Here is a 16,916-nt window from a genome sequence, read left to right as displayed (position 1 = left end):
AGCTCCTGCCTCCAGGTTCCTGCCCTGAGTTCCTACCTTGGGCTCCCTGATGAACTGCGACCTGGGAGATGTAAGCTGAATAAACCCTTTCCTCCCCAAGTTGGTAGTGGTCAGAGTGTTTTGTCACAGCAACGAAGAAACAAACTAAGATACTGTAGATGTGGGGTTTTGGGGGGGGTTGTGTGTTTATGTGTACATGTGTATATGCAAGTATACATACATGTGTATGCATGTTCATGTGGAGGCCAGTGGTAAACATCAGGTGCCTCCTTAAATCACTCTCCACCTTGTATTTTGAGATGGGGTCTCTCACTGAACTGACTTGGCAAAGCTGGCTGGCTGCAGAGCTCCAGGTAGTCACCTGTCTCACTACCTCAGTGCTGGGATTATAGATCTGAAGCACGGTACCTGGCTTATTTTATATACATAATATATATACATATATATTTGTGTTTATGATGTAGTGTGTGTGTGTGTGTGTGTGTTGTGTATACTATGGCGCATATGTAGAGGTCAGAGGACAACTTTCAGGAGTCGGTTCTCACCTCAGGCTGTGTCTCTCTTGTTTCTACTGCTGAGTACTCCAGGAGAGCTGGCTGTTATGGTGTGAATGTGAAATGCCACCCTGCACAGGCTCATGTGTTTGAACACTTCTCCTGTGGTGCTGTTGGGGAAAGCTACGGAACCTTTATGAGGTGGAGCTTGGCTGGAGGAAATCTGCCACTGGGAGAATACTCTGAGGTTTACAGCCTGGCTCTCTGTGCTCCAGATGGAGGTGTGACGGGACGGCTGGCCTCACACTGCCAGCCTTTGCTGCTGTGATGGACTGCATCCCCTGACACTGTGAGCAAAACCAGTCCTTCCTCCCTTGAGCTGCTTTTCTCAGGGGATTTCAGCACAGCAACAGAAAAGCAGCTAAGGCCCTGGGCCCACCAGCTTCTTGGCAAGTCTCCTGTCTGTGCTCCTTTCACTGCTGGGGTCACAGGTGCCACCTACTGCATCCAGCTTTTTGTGGGTTCTAGGGATCAAACTCAAGTCATCAGGCTTGCACAGCAAGTCCTTACCACGGAGCCATCTCACCTGCCCTGTGCTGGGCTTTTTGGGGGGTTCTGGGGATCTGAACTCAGTCCTTGTGCTTGCCACTAACTGAGCCACTCCCCTAGCCCCTGGGTAGTCATTATATGAAGACTGTGACAACCAGATGTGATACAGCCATGGCCAGACACAGTAGCATAACAACAAGGACCCGACAAACAACAATGACAAAAACCCAGCTGGGGTGGATGGCGCAGTCCTGTCAGAGTGCTTGCGCACAGTGGCTCACACAGCAGGGTGCTTGCTGCACAGTGGCTCACCTTTATCCCAGCACCAGTGAGGCTGAGGCAGGAGGAGCACAGGTTCTTGTTCAGCCCAAACTACATGACAAATTGCTGTCTCAAAAAAAGAGACAAAACAATAAAACAAACACAAAAACAAAAGAAAAAGAAGGATGAAAGACAGAAAAAGAAAGAAAGGGAGAAAGGAAGTTGGAAACTATGGAGAACACGCACATTCCGAGTAAGAATCTAGATTTCTAAGTCTATATTTCTATATTAGAAGTATATGAAGCTGTAGTACAAATCCTACTACATGATAATATGCAAATCAACAAACATGTAAAACATAAAATGCATGCCTAGATTGTTTCTTCCAAGTATATGGAACAGTTTAAAGAAATATACTGCGTTAAACTGCCCTTACGCATCTGTGTGCATTTGCATATTCTGGAGTTATTTACCCTGAAGGGGCTGGAAGCTTCTGCCTTTCCTCAGGAACCTCCCCTCCCCTTCTGGTTCCTTCACTTTGGAGTGTGGGACGGAGGAGCGCCAGCCAAGGAGAGGCAGCCTTGGTTCCTTGACGTTCTACTTCGACAGCAGGGCCGGGAGGACATCTGTTTTGCAGTCTAGGGGCAGGGCCAATGAGCTGAGCATTTCTCTGGTCCAAGATAGGGTCTAACTGTAGGCAGGTGGAGGGCCATGCATCCCACCCTGTGCTTTCCTGGGGACAGACATGCCAGCCCATTGCAGGGTGCTTGCTGCACAGTGGCTCACACAGCAGGGTGTTTGCTGTACAGTGGCTCACCTTCGGCCACTTGGACATAAGGGACCAGGCCCAGGACTCCCTGCCTTGCCAAGGAGCTTCACAGTCACCTAGGTAGACAAGTGCTCTTGTGACCCTTGAATTGATGTGACCGGGGCTGACTGTAAATAAACTCCCAACGTGCTAGACTGGAGAAGTTTATTTGAAGACAAGGGGCATCAGAGCTGCTTTTGAAATGTGAAGTTGTGCGCTGTGAGTGGGTCACGAAGCTGGTCCGCAGACCTGTTCCCTACACAGGCCCTAAGGACAGACAGGCACCTGCTCTGCCTGACACCTGGGGTTTTGGCTTTCTTTGCCCTGCACAGGATTCCTGCTGTAAGGCCCACCTTCCTGCCTTCTCTAAAGCCCCTGGGCTACCTCATCCTGCACTGAAAGACTGCACCAGCAGCCTGACAGTCATCTATTGATCTGTAAGGCTCACAACGCTTCACTGCCCGCCTAGGACTTTAGGCCTGAGACCTTGAGCTGTTCTACAAATTCGCTGAGCTTTGCAGTGGTTAGTGTATAGATCAGGATTTGTTTATACTGCACTGAGGGAGCTTGCATATGTGTGTGCGTGCGTGTGTGTGTGTGTGTGTGTGTGTGTGTGTGTGATGCAGATCAAGTAAGTGCCATCTGCTAGTCAACAGACTCCGCAACTCCCTGCATACAGCTAAGAGGGCAGTGAAAGTGCAGTCCATCTGCCAAACACAAAGGATCTTTATAAAGAGCCTGAACAACTGACATTGGATTTTTGAGTCTAGATAGTAAATTGCAGTGGTAGAAATTGAACTTAGAATGTTTTATACTCTTTTAAGTGATGTTGAATGCCAGCATAGTATGACAGAAGAGAAAAAAAAAATAAGAGAAAGGAACTTTAAAAGCAGTAACAAACAATTTTTGAGAGTTTTCTGGTCAGTGGGATGGGTTTTCAAACCTCAGACGGGCACACTCCACCAAGCAGCTGACATGTGGTCATAACTAGCTGGCTGCACTTTCATCGAGATGGAATCTTCCGTAGAAATGCGCACAGAGTACCTAGATCATTGGCGTTTCAGAGTCACATCCCTAGGGCTGCTCTTTAACCTAATGGAGTGCTCAGCTCCCTGCTGGGAAAACCTTCCCCTTTGCAAAAATCAGAGCGACTCCTCTACATTTTCAGTGCTTCAATGACTGTCCCCCAAAGACAAACCGCTCAGAGGATCAATTAATTGTAGGTGTTGTGACAACTCAAAACAGTAAGGAGTTACATGAGCCATCACAGGTCGGAATGCGCTGTGTTGGCTTGGCTTCAGTCTAACATTAAAATAAAACCGAATTCCCTATGTGCACATGAGGCTTATAGGTTGATTTATGGCCACAATGGCCAGACAGGCTGGAGTTTAAACTCTATAGACTACAGAAAGCACACATGTGCACATGTGTGTGCATCATCTGGAGCTGCCTGCTTCAGCATCTCCTCCCAAACTCTATGGAACACACACATGTGCATCCTCTGGAGCCATCTGCATCAGCATCTTCACACCCAGCAGCACAGCTCAGTTTCCCTTGGGCATTTTAAACCCAGAACCTCACATGATGGAGACTTGTGGTCATGCTGCCCCTCCCAGCAATGCCCAGAGTCTCCAGGGCAGTCTGCTCCATACAGTCTGCTCCAATTTGGAGCGAATTGCTTTCATGGTCTCTCACCCTTCAGTCAGGTGCAGGAGGATAAATGAGCCCTCAGGTGGCCCCCAGGCTCTAAATTCCCAACCTCAGCAGCTAAGCAGTTATCCCCTCTGCTATGGACGAGTTCATGCTGTTAGTGAGACTGTATATATACGTGTACATGTACTGTACACGTTCCCCTCTCCTAGGCAGCACAGTTAACATGCAGCAGTGGCAACCCCCAACTTCAAAGACAATACCTAGTCATTGCTTGCTGCTGACTGGTGTTTTGGTTCTCCCTGGGGAGACTGGGACCCAGAGGTAAGTGGGAGCATCTGCATTGTGACTGTGGGTCGGTCCCCTGAGCGCAGGCCGCCACTGCACTGTTCTTCATGTCACGCTGCTTGAAGCAGGAGCTGACCCAGGTCCAAGGATGTTACCCTGCAAGCCTCACAGCCCTGTTGTCCTGGCCTTCACACAGGGCGTGCTCATCTTCTAGCCCTGGCAGGGTGTGGATACAGGCATTTCTCCAGCAGCCTGAACCCAGGGGGTCCTGGGCGGAATCTCTATTCCAGTTCCAGTTCCAGTTGGCAATCTATTTGTTTGATGATTAGCTGTCTACATACAACATTTCAGAATCAAAAGCTACAAGACCAGTGAACCCCTACATCTATCAGCAACCCCACAAACACTAGCTGGCTGAACTTGATCCCCAGGGGGCTTGGGCTCTTCACATCACCACACCATCACTGCAGTGGCCAACACTATCCTACCCACAGTGGGCTGGGTTTGCAGGCACAGGCCTTGTGAGAGCAATTAAGGTTCAACAAGGTGAGGGAGGGGCTCTAACCCTAGAGGACTGGTGTCCTCACAGTAAAAGGAAGGGACACCAGTATTTGCAGCTCTTCCCATACATAGAAGAAAAGCCATGCAAGGAACACAGTGAAGGGCCATCTGGAAGCCAGGTCTCCAGGAACAGACCTGAAGTGACTTGACCTCGAACCCAATCTCCAGAATGGTGAGACAGTAAATGTCTCTTGTTATGCCGTCCTCCCAGTGCTGTTCTGTTACGGGAGCCTAAGATAATTACAGTACACAGAAAAAGTAAGCTGGAATGCCAACGTTCAGAGAGCTGACCAGTTTTGAGGGAACTTCACAGACCCCATGAGATGTCAGACACACCATAAAGCTGAGTTTCTGTGCCATCTTCCTGCGTGGGGATCTGTCAGCACTTCATCTTGTAAACAGGCCCCTAGCTTTCACTGGAATGATACACATGGTTCATAAGTCCAAGGACAGCCACCTTCTCCCACAAATAAGAGAACTGAATCACTTGTTTCCTTTCTGGCCCTTGTTTGAATGTCCTGGAGAGGACTGTCACTGCCTGTCATCTCATAACAAGGTGGGAGTCCAAAGAACTGTGAAGGACATCATGTGAAGGACGTCATGTGAAGGACACTGTCATGTGAAGGACATCGTCATGTAAAGGACATCATCATGTGAAGGGTGTCATGTGAAGGACACCATGTGAAGGACGCCATGTGAAGGACATTGTCATGTAAAGGACATCATCACGTGAAGGGCGTCATGTGAAGGACACCATGTGAAGGATGTCTTCATGTGAAGGACGCCATGTGAAGGACGTCATCATGTGAAGGATGTCATGTGAAGATGCCATGTGAAGGACGCCACGTGAAGGATGTTGTCATGTGAAGGATGTCATGTGAAGGACGCCACGTGAAGGATGTTGTCATGTGAAGGATGTCATGTGAAGGACGCCATGTGAAGGATGTTGTCATGTGAAGGATGTCATGTGAAGGACGCCACGTGAAGGATGTTGTCATGTAAAGGATGTCATGTGAAGGACGCCACGTGAAGGATGTTGTCATGTGAAGGATGTCATGTGAAGGACGCCATGTGAAGGATGTTGTCATGTGAAGGATGTCATGTGAAGATGCCATGTGAAGGATGTCTTCATGTGAAGGACATCGTGAAGATGCCATGTGAAGGATGTCATCATGTGAAGGATGTCATGTGAAGATGCCATGTGAAGGACGCCATGTGAAGGCCTGCAGGACTGGTTCTGCCCATGAAGCCTTACTGCTAAGTGAGAACTCGGGAAGACCAAATGGGACAGGAGGTGATTTCCTACAGAAGCCTCCTTCACTTGGGCTCTCTGGCCCCTCCCAATCTATCCTCAGGGGTCACATGAGATCAGCCCAGTTGGGGAGAACTGGCACACACCTGTGGGTGTCCTTGCTGTGAACTCGGGGTCAAAGTGGAAGGTGTCCTCAGGCCTGCCCACTGCTGGCTTGAAGGGTGGCTTGATTTCCTTCCGGTACAGCTTCTGCAAGGAGAATGGGGTGTTGAGAACAGTCTAGTGAGAACAGGGGGAACGGAGGCCTGAGGCAGAGGGAAGGTGTCCTCACACTTCCCACAGGTGTGCGTGTACGCACATGCAGATCGTCAATTTATCCCACTGTGTTACATAGAAGACAGAACATGTAATACAGCAACTATACATTGCATATGAGATACAACGGGCATAGTTTGAGGCATAAAGGTTTGGGATCTGCTACATGTCCATTTTAAGGCAACCATTTTCCATTTTATTTTTGACCATAGGGTTCCCAACTCCAAGTCAAACCCTATAGGTTGGCCACATGTGCTGTCCCCTCCCTGCCCTAGTGATGATGGGCTGTGGGCTTGAGGCCCACATTCAGCTCTGTGGAGGTACTGTGCAAACACCCACCGATGTGCCAAGAGCACCGAACTCACACAGCTCTTCCGTCACCCTGACAGAGTCAGTCCTGTCTCTTTATCAGGGAGACTCGATTTACACAGAATTCCATTACAAACTAAACAACAAACACAATATGGCTGCCGCTCAATTGTGAGAAGAGGCAGCTTTGACTGGGCAAGTTGGAGCCCACAGGGACCGTTTCACTTTCTCCCTCAGCCCATAGGGACCTGGTGTTGGGAAGGCTGAGGTCTCACCTATGCCTGCCTAGCTTCATAGAGGTTGAGAAAATCATCCCTGCTTGGGCCTCCTCCCAAGGGGAGCCCCCACCCCGACCCCACGAAGGATCGCTGGCAGTGTCTGAGAACACAGTCACCAATCACTTTGTGCACCACAGCCTCTCAAACCCCGCCCATTTCAGGACAGCCCACAACAGAAAGCACCACTCCAAGAGCCAAGATGCCCATGAGCCCTGGCTTGGCCCACTGTCCCTTCTCTCCCCTGTTCTTCCTCATTTTTGGCCCACCCGTGACACTGTGACTGCCTGGCCAGCTTTGTGAAGCAGGGTGAGTGTTGGCAGATCACACACTTTCATTGGCACCCCCTCCTCCTACAGGGAGCACTGATGTGGGCAGAGCTGGCTGTGGGTCTGTTACCTCTCCCAGGACATCTAGGACACACCAGAATTTCACAGGGAAATGGGTGCTTTGAGAATTCAGGCTGCTCAGGAAAGCACAGCTTAGCCAGGTGCAGGGTGCACGCCTTTAGTTCCAGTACTCAAGGCAGAGACAGGAGGACCTCTGTGAGACAGAGGCCAGCCTGGTCTACACAATGAGTCTCAAGCCAGGTGGGACTACAGGGAGACCCTGTCTCAAAAAAGGAAAGAAGGAAGGAAGGAAGGGAGGGAGGAAGGGAGGAGGGAGGGAAGGACAGCTTCATCACCGTCCATTCTGATTGGGGGATGCTTTTCTTCATCTTAATTCTTCTATCTGCTTTGCTCCAGAACAGCTTAGGGGGTTCAAGCAAAAGGATTCACCGGAATCAGATACATCACCGTGAGGTGCTGTGGGAGAAGCCCAGCGTGGAGGGCATTATTAGTGGTAAAGGGGGGCAGAGGACAACTGGATGCTGTGCTGTTGAGCCTCTGCTCAGGACATCCCAGGCTTTGTCCCATATTATGCTCAGTTCCCTCCTCTCCCCTCCATTCACCTCAGGGCCCAGTGCTGGAGTCACCAGTGGATCCCACCGAGTGATCAGGGATGGAGATGGTCACATATCACATTTGAACACTGGCTGTGTAAGTCACCCTGGCAGCATGCTTCTGTTACCTGATCTTCTTTTTGGAAACCTGGTCCAGCTATGAAGTTCAGGCATGACCATACACAGGAAGGTGAGAGGGGGAAGACACAGCATCTTTCCTGTGGCAGGACCTTCCATGGCACATGCTGACTATTCATGTACCCACTGGTGGCCAGCCAGCCATCTGTCTGAGGTTGCTGAAGCTTCATTGTGGTCTCAGTGGCAGCCCAGGGCCCTCTGCAGCCAGTTGCTCTGTGCCAGGGTAACCTGGATGCTCCTCCTCCTCTTCAGGGTGGCTCAGCTTCTATCTCTTGCTGTATAAACACTCTGTAAGGTGCTAATGTGCTGTTAGCACACATGCCCTTTCTTCCTCTCTGTACCCAAGCCTAGTTGGCTTTGAGGTTTTCACAAAGAATGGCTGTACCTTTGCTTTCGAGTGCAAAGTACTGTTCATGTGCTGATGTGAGGGGTGGTAGCAGCATTATGTCTAGACGCCAACCTCGACTCCCTGCTCTGAGAGTCTGGAGAAATCTATGCCCACCTGAAGATGGGGCATGAAGGAGAAGGGGGTCTCATGGTTCAACTCATCATTTGCATCATCTCATTTGCGCTGGGTGTCAAGATGACACCAGTCTGGCAGTGACATTGAGTCAGATTTCACATCGCACAAGCACCCAGAAGAGGCTGAGCAGGAACATCAGGTGGCACGTCTGCCTGAGAGACTTCGGGGAAGTGAGCAAAGGACAGCGTAGAACAAAACCGGACACTGCCAACAGAGCAGGAAACTGGCTCTAGCTTGAGGCCACAGACCCTAACATCTGCTTTATGCCCAACTTTGGCTCCGGGTGTTTCAAAATCAATCTGCTCCGATGAGCAAAGTGGGCACATGTACCGTTCCTGAACAGCAATGCAGACACACGGGCATGGAACAGCAGCAGAACAGGAGGGACGAGAGGATGGGATGGAGCCTGGCACTGTGGAGGGGCTGTGTCACTCTCTGAGGAGGAACACTGCCTACAGTTTACCCAACACAAGTAATGCTGCCAAACATCCAGACCTAACAAGTGCCAAGCCAGCGGGCACTGCAGCCAGAGTCCTTGTGGGGGCCTTGAAAGGGCAACCTCTCCTGTTGCTGAAGGGGTGGAAATCCTCCTGTGGCAGTGGAGACAGGGGCATGTGTTGGAGGCTAGGCTGAAATCCAGGCCTGTGAAACACTGGACACACCCCATCTGCAGTGAGCCTCTACCCTCCACCTGCTTCAGCTGGTTCAAGGGACAGCCAAAGGCACAAAGCAACATGACGCCCAATCACAGAGCCACCTGGGCCATTCTTCTCACCCACAACTCTGTGCCTCAGTTTCCCTTGGGAGTACTTCTCACCTCACTGAAAAACAGATGATACTGTGCTGAGTTTGAAATATAAACAGAGCAACAAGAGTCACTGATGTTAACAATGAGCAGTAGCCACGACTATGCCTGCCGAGTGGTTTGTGCTGAGGGTCCCGACTTTGGACAATGATCTAGAAGCAGGAGATCAGTAGGCATCCCCATCCTGGGAGCATCTGGTGAAATACTGTTCTCTGCCCGCCCAAGTCCTGTCTCGCCTGGGTCTGCTTGCAGAAGCTGGGCTGGGCTGGATGCCAATGTGGACTGGCTTACTGGCTTGTGTGGCCTGTGTGATTACCTTTTATGCTTATTTTGGGGTGGTGCTAATCCCATGTTCCCAGCATTGCTCAGTCATGAGGGAAAAGTAAACGCAGCTTACATTTGCCGGCTCCATCATCCCCTCCAAGAGGTTCCTGCTCTGTAATTAACTTGTAATTTTTCACTTAGCCAGGCAAGCAGTGCGGTCTTTCAGAGGGCTGGCCTCTGGGCTAATGTGCTGGGCTCTGAGGGCAGGTGGAAAGGCAGCAAACCCCCAGGGACCTGCCACCTCCACCTGCACCCACCAACATCGGGGACTTAAACTTCTGCACCATCAGAATGAAAAGCCCCCAGGGGACAGCTGGGGGATGACAGGTGTTTAAAAAAAGGAGAAAGATCTGCTGACAGTTTGGGGTTACAGAAAGCAACACAGAGACTGATGTTTTCTCAGCTGGATCCTGAGGCTGCGCCTGGATAAAGTCCCCAGGCAGGAACTGATGCCAGGGAATTCTCCTTTTTCACTCTGAGTTGCTGATATCAAGCGAGTGACTAAGTCCAACAGACTGGTGCACACACATTCACTAACTGTCTAAAGCATGCGTGTGTGTGTGTGTGTGTGTGTGTCTGTGTGTGTCTGTGTGTGTGTATGTGTAGTGAGGTTTGCAACAAAGACACAGGGCTCTACCATGGCCACAAACACAAGGGCAGCACCCAGGCCACTTGTGTGAGGAAGGACGCTGAGAAAGAGGGACAGGTCAGCTCAGTTATGCAAGGCCTCGATGCTGACTATCAAGGCCCCTGGGGCCCGAACGTGGTTCTTTTGAAGACTTTGTTCATGCCCGTTGTCTGTGGTGGGAATCTCCTTCCTCCCCACTTCCTCTCCTAGTTACTTCCCACCTGCCTCCTTCCTCCTGCTGCTGTTCTCTTTGGATTGCTTGCTCACACTGCTGCTGTCTCTGGACGACCCCTCAGTGCATCAGACATTCTAAATATAAGCCCTCCAGGATGGGGCTGCTTCCCCATCGCCATGCTGCGGACACCTCACTTCTGCTGGTCCAGACAGGTGGCACACTGCTTATGGCTAAATGAGTTGATACAAGGGCCTGTTTCTGAGCTCCGCTACCATGCAGAATTTATTCATCAGGGCACTGGATAAAACAAGGTTGCCATCCCTCCAGGCTCTTCTGGGCACCGTCTGGCAAGGACAGGGTGAGAGTAAACATACCTAGTCCCAGTGACTGATGGGCCTCTCTAAAATCCAAATGAAATAAAACCAAATGTCAAGGGAAACAAAAGAAACTTCCTAACTTTATTCTAGCTTGAATTACTTTCAAAGTAATTGTGCAGAAACACAACCTTCGCGGTGTAGGAATCCAGTGCCTGTATTTGCACTAAAAAACATTGCTTCCCAACTACAGAGAGGCCAAGGCCAGCTCCAAGTCTGGTATAGTCTGTGGAAAGTGCACATGGCTGTGGAAGGGTGGCAGCTTCTGCCCAGATCCTACAGACCCCGCCTTCTGTAGCACACGCACCCTAGCCTAGCCTTACCCCAGTTAGAATCAGCTTTGCCAACTTGACAGCCTAGCATCACCTGGGGAGAAAGTCTCAGTGAAGGGCGTCTGTAGGGGACTGTTGTAATTCATTGATGTAGGAAGACCCCGCCCACTGGCAGTAGTGCCACCTCTTAGGCAGAGGGTTCTGGACAGTGGAAAGCTCAAGCTGAGCACAGCGGGCAGTATGCCTGCCATCATTTCTCTCTGCTCTTGACTGTGGAGACGATGTAACCAATGCTCACAAACTCCTGTAAGGATGGACTGTCACCTGGAGCTGAGCCACAATAAACCTATCTCCCCTATAGCTCTTTGTCAAGGTATTTCATCACAGCGGCAGAAACAGAGCTAGAGCCCCAGGCCTCCAATTCCAGACACCTCGTCACTCACAGGCCCTTCTGGCCACTGCCTGCTTAGGGTGTCCTTTGTCCACCAAAGTCCTCCTTGGTCAGGTCCTCTGGGTAGGGTGTCACCTGGGGGACATCACCTTGTGCACAGCTAGGGACCTCCCTTTTGTTCCACACGCAGCCCCTGGGACACCCACCCCAAGTTCTCCCTACCCAGAAGCTCTCTACCACCCTCCTTGACTCAGCAATTTCCTCTGTTTGTGTGTGTGTGTGTGTGTCAGTGAAAAGGGAATGAAAGGAACTGTTCCTTCACAGGCACCACTCTGGTCCTGCCAGAGACTTTCTGGGACCTTCCCCCCCATTACTGCTCCCCACACCCCTCACCCCGCTCCCCTCACTTACTTTCCTCCTCACTCCTCGCCCACTCCCTATTCTTTCTCGCCCCTTCCCTCCTCTCTCACTCAAAGGTATTCTGAGGCCTCTCCTGCCAGGCCTGTTTGGAGGCCTGGAACATATCCCAAAGCCAGGAGTCCCAGGCAGGCGACAAAGAAACACTCCTCACAAACCAGGGGGATCGTGTGGCACACTGGAAACTGATGAGCATGGGAACAGAGGACAGAAGGGCACTCATTGCTGAGTGGTCAGCGGGCAGATTTCCTACAGTGATGGGGATGGAGACATGGGAGAGAAGACTAGAAAGAAGATATGAAGTGAGGCCTGAAGAAATGGGAAACAGGTCCAGCAAGACGGCCGTGGAGGGAGTGGGGCAGGCCAGGGTGCGGCTCTTCTACAGCCTCCCACTTTCCTCCACCCTGTCCCCAGCTTCCTCTGCAACAAAACCTTCACCTGTGACACAGCTCCACTTCCGCTGCTCACAGCCTCTTTCTCCCAGTGACATCCCGGATCCCCAGGGTAAGGCTCTGCTACATCCCAGCCCAGAAAGTTCCTGAAACACGGAACCTGACCATACATGCTTCTGTAAATAAACAGGCAAATGATACACTGGCAGTAATCACCAACATGTGTCCCCTTCCAGGAGGCAGGAGATGCTACCCATGAGGGCTGGCTTGATGCCCGGTGCTCTGTAGCACAAGGCCCACTGTCCATGACAGGTCTGTTTCTGAGCTGAGGGGCTTAAGTCAGCAGAGAGCTGAGTGGAGGCTCCAAGAGGAGGTGTGGCTCTGCCTCCCCAAGGTCCTGTCTTTTTTGCTTTTCACTGAGGACAGCCTGGTGTCTCCCCGCTCTCTGAACAGGGATTTTACCTGCTGGGAAGCACAGGTACCCTGACAGTCCACCTGCTTCCCTCTGACCTTATCTGGAAGACGGCACCTCTTCTAAACAAGCTCTGTAGTCAGAACTGCGGAGCCAGGGCTTAGACTCCTCTGACTCGCACAGTTCGTACGGGCTCAGGCCTGGAGTGGCTGGAGTGTCTGGGAGGGGTGGTTTCAGGGACACAATTATTGTGTTGTTCTCTGAAGTAAGACCGGGGTGGGGGGGTGTTGGATTCTGGGAGGTGCAAAACCCGGTAAGGTGTAAGTAAGGACAGGAGGGCAGAGTAGAAGTAACACCTGCAAAGTGCATTTCAATTTCCTTTTTCTCTCTCGTTCTCCTTTTCTTTTTCCTTTTAAAAAATATTTTATTATTTTTATTTTACATGTACGAGTGTATCGCCTGCATGTATGTGAGTGCATGTCGTGCAATGCCGCGGAGGTCAGAAGAGGGCTTTGGCTTCCTCTGGAACTGGAGTTAAGGACGGTTGGTAGCCACCATGTGTGTGCTGGGACTTGAACCCGGGTCCTCTGTAAGAGCAGTCAGGGCTCTTGACCACTGAGCCATCTCTCCAGCCCCTCTTTTTCCTTTTCCAGTGCTGGAGATGCCAGGGCCTCACAAATGCTGGCCAAGCATGCTACCACTGAGCTTTACTCAACCTGATGTTTCAGCATTGTTACAAATCTTCTGAGATTAATTTTAGTTCAGGAACAGGAAATCCCACTTGTGTACGAGGCTGTTCTGCTCAGGAAGCACTACCTGGGGGAGGGAAGCCCAGTGGGCTTTCAGATGCAAGTCAGCCCTGCAAACTGTCACTGGTGTGTCGGAGGCTGGCATCACCTTCCAAGCAGGGCTGGTGACTCAAGAGAAGCCAGTGTCAGTGTGGCTGGAGCAGGTACGAGGCAGAGGAGGCTGTGTAACCCAATGGGCAGGGCACAAAGAGGACTTGGGGCCGAGGGGTGCTGGCCATCATCTGTGCCTCTCTGGGAGCCAGTCACGCCAAGGGTCCTGAGCATGCGCACTTGTGGACAGGGAGACAGAGGACATGAGCTTGACCAAGCGGCAGCAGTTTCCACCCACCGTGTGTGTATATATAGTGGTGTCCCTCTGTGTACACAGGGCTGGGACCTTGGCATGCAACTTACATTCCAGTCTATGGTAACAAAGAATGGGTGACGCTTAATTTCCTCCACTCCATCGATGCCAGCGCCTGTCAACAAAGCAGAGATCACCTGTCAGTGTAAGTCCAAGGCCATGTGCTACCTCTGATACTTTCTAATGCAGCAGTGTGGGTGATGGGGGCACCCAGGGCAGGTCCTGACATGGTCTTCCTATGGGAAGGAGCCCTGCTCCCACCATGTCTCAGCCCAGGAACCCCCATTCAACCCCAACACTTGTGACATGGACACAGCCTGGGGCAGAAGTGGAAGGAGAAGATGGGGCAGTGAGCCAGACTTCCTGCTCCAGGTATGGGGGTGCCAGGATGCCCCAGAGGGGCACAAGGCTATCATGGCCATAGACCACACTTGTAACACCCAGAATGCAGTATCAGGCAGGCTCCTAGGAACAGAGAAAGCACAGCAGGGCAGGGGTACAATGCAGAGCATCTGGCCAGGCTGTTGTGGGTTCACCAAGGGAGAATGTGGAAAAGGAGATGGAGATAAGGACTGAGTGCTGGGACACAGAGCCCAGACTGCAGCAAAGGTTCACAGTCACCCGGAGACAGTTTATAGCTCTCAGATTTGTCTACCCATTATTTCTAACTAGCCTCTCCCCTTACTTTGCTGCTTGTATCAAAACCCCAGTCCTGCACTGCACAGGGGTGGGGGCTGGCGGGAGACAGGGACAAGGGGGCTGTGAGACCGGAACTGGTCTGAAGTGAACGGTGAGGTCCACGAGGAGCAGCGTGATTAGTCACCAGCAAACACGCTGCACTCACAGTGTTAACATAGGAGCGGAGTGCTGGGGAGGGACAAAGGGACTTCCTGTACTTTTCGTTCTATTTCTCTGTAAACTTAATGTTGCTCTAAAAATAAGGTCTATTAATTAAAAACAAAGCCCTAAGGCCCAAAATGGCAAGGCAGCCAGGAGCCCAGGTTCTCCTGTTAGGAGTCGGGGACAAAGCTGGTCTCAGTCAGCTGGGAACCACTGGGTAGAAAATCAGGAGAAAGGGAGGCAGGCCTTGAGCCTGGGCATCCTGCCAACTCAGGTCTCAGGTATGGGGGATGCATCTCTCCATCCCTCACACTGCACCCCAACCTCTTCTGGCACTAATGGCTCTTCTCCAAATCACACCTTCCTCCTGAGTCCACTCAGCCAAGACAAGCTCCTGGAGACCTAGAGAGGACTTCTGTGTAGTCGCCTGTGAGCAGAGTGCCATGAAACCAGCGGGAGGGCACCTTGAGAGGCTGTGGGGACCTCTCATACCTTGAAGTCCCACTGCTCTGCCTGTGAGGTTGGGACTGACCCCTCCTCACAGGCAGCTGGTGTCACTGGGGTACACACCTGTACCCCATGGCTCATGCCCTGACCTTCTGATGCTCTGCTCCCTGTTCATAGCGACGTGGTCAGAGCATCAGGAACGGACTCTGTGGACACCCAGGACCACCTCCCCTCTCTCCCAGGCAGCTTGTAAAGACCCGACTGGACCCATCATAGGAGGTGCCATCCCAATACCACACTCTGTTGTTTGGTATCTGTCATTGTTTGGCAGGAAAACACACAAGCAAGGAAACCAGGAGAAGGGGCAGGGCTCAGGTGTTCCACTATCCACGAGGACCTGCTGGCATGTCAGCTCCTCCTTTCTGACACATACAACATAACACACGTGCTTCCTGTGTGTTGCCTACACAATGGCCTCTTACAGATGAGGAACTCAGGCCGGAGTAGACTTGCTCAGCCCATACCAGCTGAGTTGTTAAGGCAAATCTGCCAAACTTGGCTGCAGTACCACCTTCTGGGAATCCACCCTGACCCCCACGTCTGATTTAGCTCTTTCCTCTCAGAGTCTCTTTTGGCTCTACATGTCCATCTCCCTTGCTATGCCCTAAACTGCAGGCCCAGATGCCTGATCACAGACCTAAGTTCTCAGAACTTAGCATTCCTTGATAGGTGCTCTGATGCTGCTGAAGCAACTTCTAGAACCCATGATCTGTTTTCCAAGGCTGTGCCCTATGGATCACCATCTCTGCACTCCTTTGATGATGCCTAGAACTCCAGAGTGAAGAGTTGTTTGTTCCCGGTGACAGAATAGGAAGCAAGTGCCTCAGATTCACACCTCTTCTAGGTCCCCATGAGTGGTGCCTACCTGCAGGAGCCTGCTTCCCAGGCCCCCGGCACAAGCACTTGCCCAGTGAGATGTGCCGTGTTTGAAGAACTTCTGCATACATGTCACTTGCAGAACAGAGTGACAAGGGAGATGCAGTGGAGCCGCGGCTGAGAAGCTGGTTCTGAATCCTCTGCCACTCTTGCCTGCCTTTATTTTCTTCCGTTGCAATTAGAATCTGACACTTTGATTATTGCTCAGAAACTCTAAGTGTCCCCAAGGAGAAGACATGAAAGTGGGAGACTTCTGCACCCAGGTCTTCAGTCTTTAGAGCCTGTGCCAACCTTTAGAGAACAAACGTGGCTATTATCTGGATGTGAGTCTTAGCCTCTCCTGAAATGTCTTAAAATAGGTTATGTAGGAGCTGGCTCTGCTTTATTCTAGACTGTGCACATTTGACAGACAGCAGGAGCAGAGTTCCGGGCAGGGAGGACGGGAATGTGTTTGTGCTGATGTTGGAGCCAGAGTTGCTGCATTACAGGATCTTGACCAAACACTCTGCAAATCTCCTCTGTTCCAGGAGGACGCCTGCGGCTCATCACCTGTCACAAGACCCTGGAGTCAGACAGGCATTCAGAATGGAGGAGCACAGGAGTGAGAGCTTCTTCTGTCTGGTACACTTCTGCTTAAGGCTGCCATTCTGTAGCAAATCCTCCACCAGACAGGGTTCAGGCACAGTCTTTGTTGGTCACACTGAGTTACACGTATTTTGACCACTGTGGGCTGTTTCCATATGAAGACACCTTGGAGGATGTTTCTCCAGACCCAGTCTCTGTGGACCCACTACTTGATTTCTCCACTTGGTCTTACAGGAGATAAGGGGTGAAGACTCCACACTGTCCTGGAAAGGGATTCTTTATGACTCCTTTTAGCCAGGTCTTCTTCACAGTTAAACACTGTCCTCTAATAGAACCATTGTGGGCTTCTAGATCTCATTAAACTATTCTTAAGAACTAGTATCTACTGAAAAGATTTTCA

At 51.2% G+C, this 16,916-nt stretch overlaps 1 protein-coding gene across 2 annotated transcripts in view; it reads right to left on the bottom strand.

Moving 5' to 3' along the window:
* Positions 1–16,916, bottom strand: part of Rps6ka2 (ribosomal protein S6 kinase A2) — a 154,422-nt gene that overhangs the window by 25,624 nt on the left and 111,882 nt on the right. For both annotated transcript variants that reach the window (XM_029564520.1, XM_029564521.1), the window contains exons 12-13: positions 13,759–13,823; positions 6,010–6,112 (exon numbers count right to left, since the gene is read on the bottom strand). In XM_029564520.1, coding sequence (XP_029420380.1) covers positions 6,010–6,112; positions 13,759–13,823 — 168 coding nt within the window. The remainder of the gene's footprint in view (positions 1–6,009; positions 6,113–13,758; positions 13,824–16,916) is intronic.

Source organism: Nannospalax galili, unplaced genomic scaffold (assembly GCF_000622305.1).
Source record: "Nannospalax galili isolate Female #2095 unplaced genomic scaffold, S.galili_v1.0 scaffold1157, whole genome shotgun sequence".
NCBI classification, from domain to species: domain Eukaryota; kingdom Metazoa; phylum Chordata; class Mammalia; order Rodentia; family Spalacidae; genus Nannospalax; species Nannospalax galili.
The sequence above is the reverse complement of the archived record's forward strand: the minus strand, read 5'-3'. Positions and strand labels throughout refer to the sequence as shown.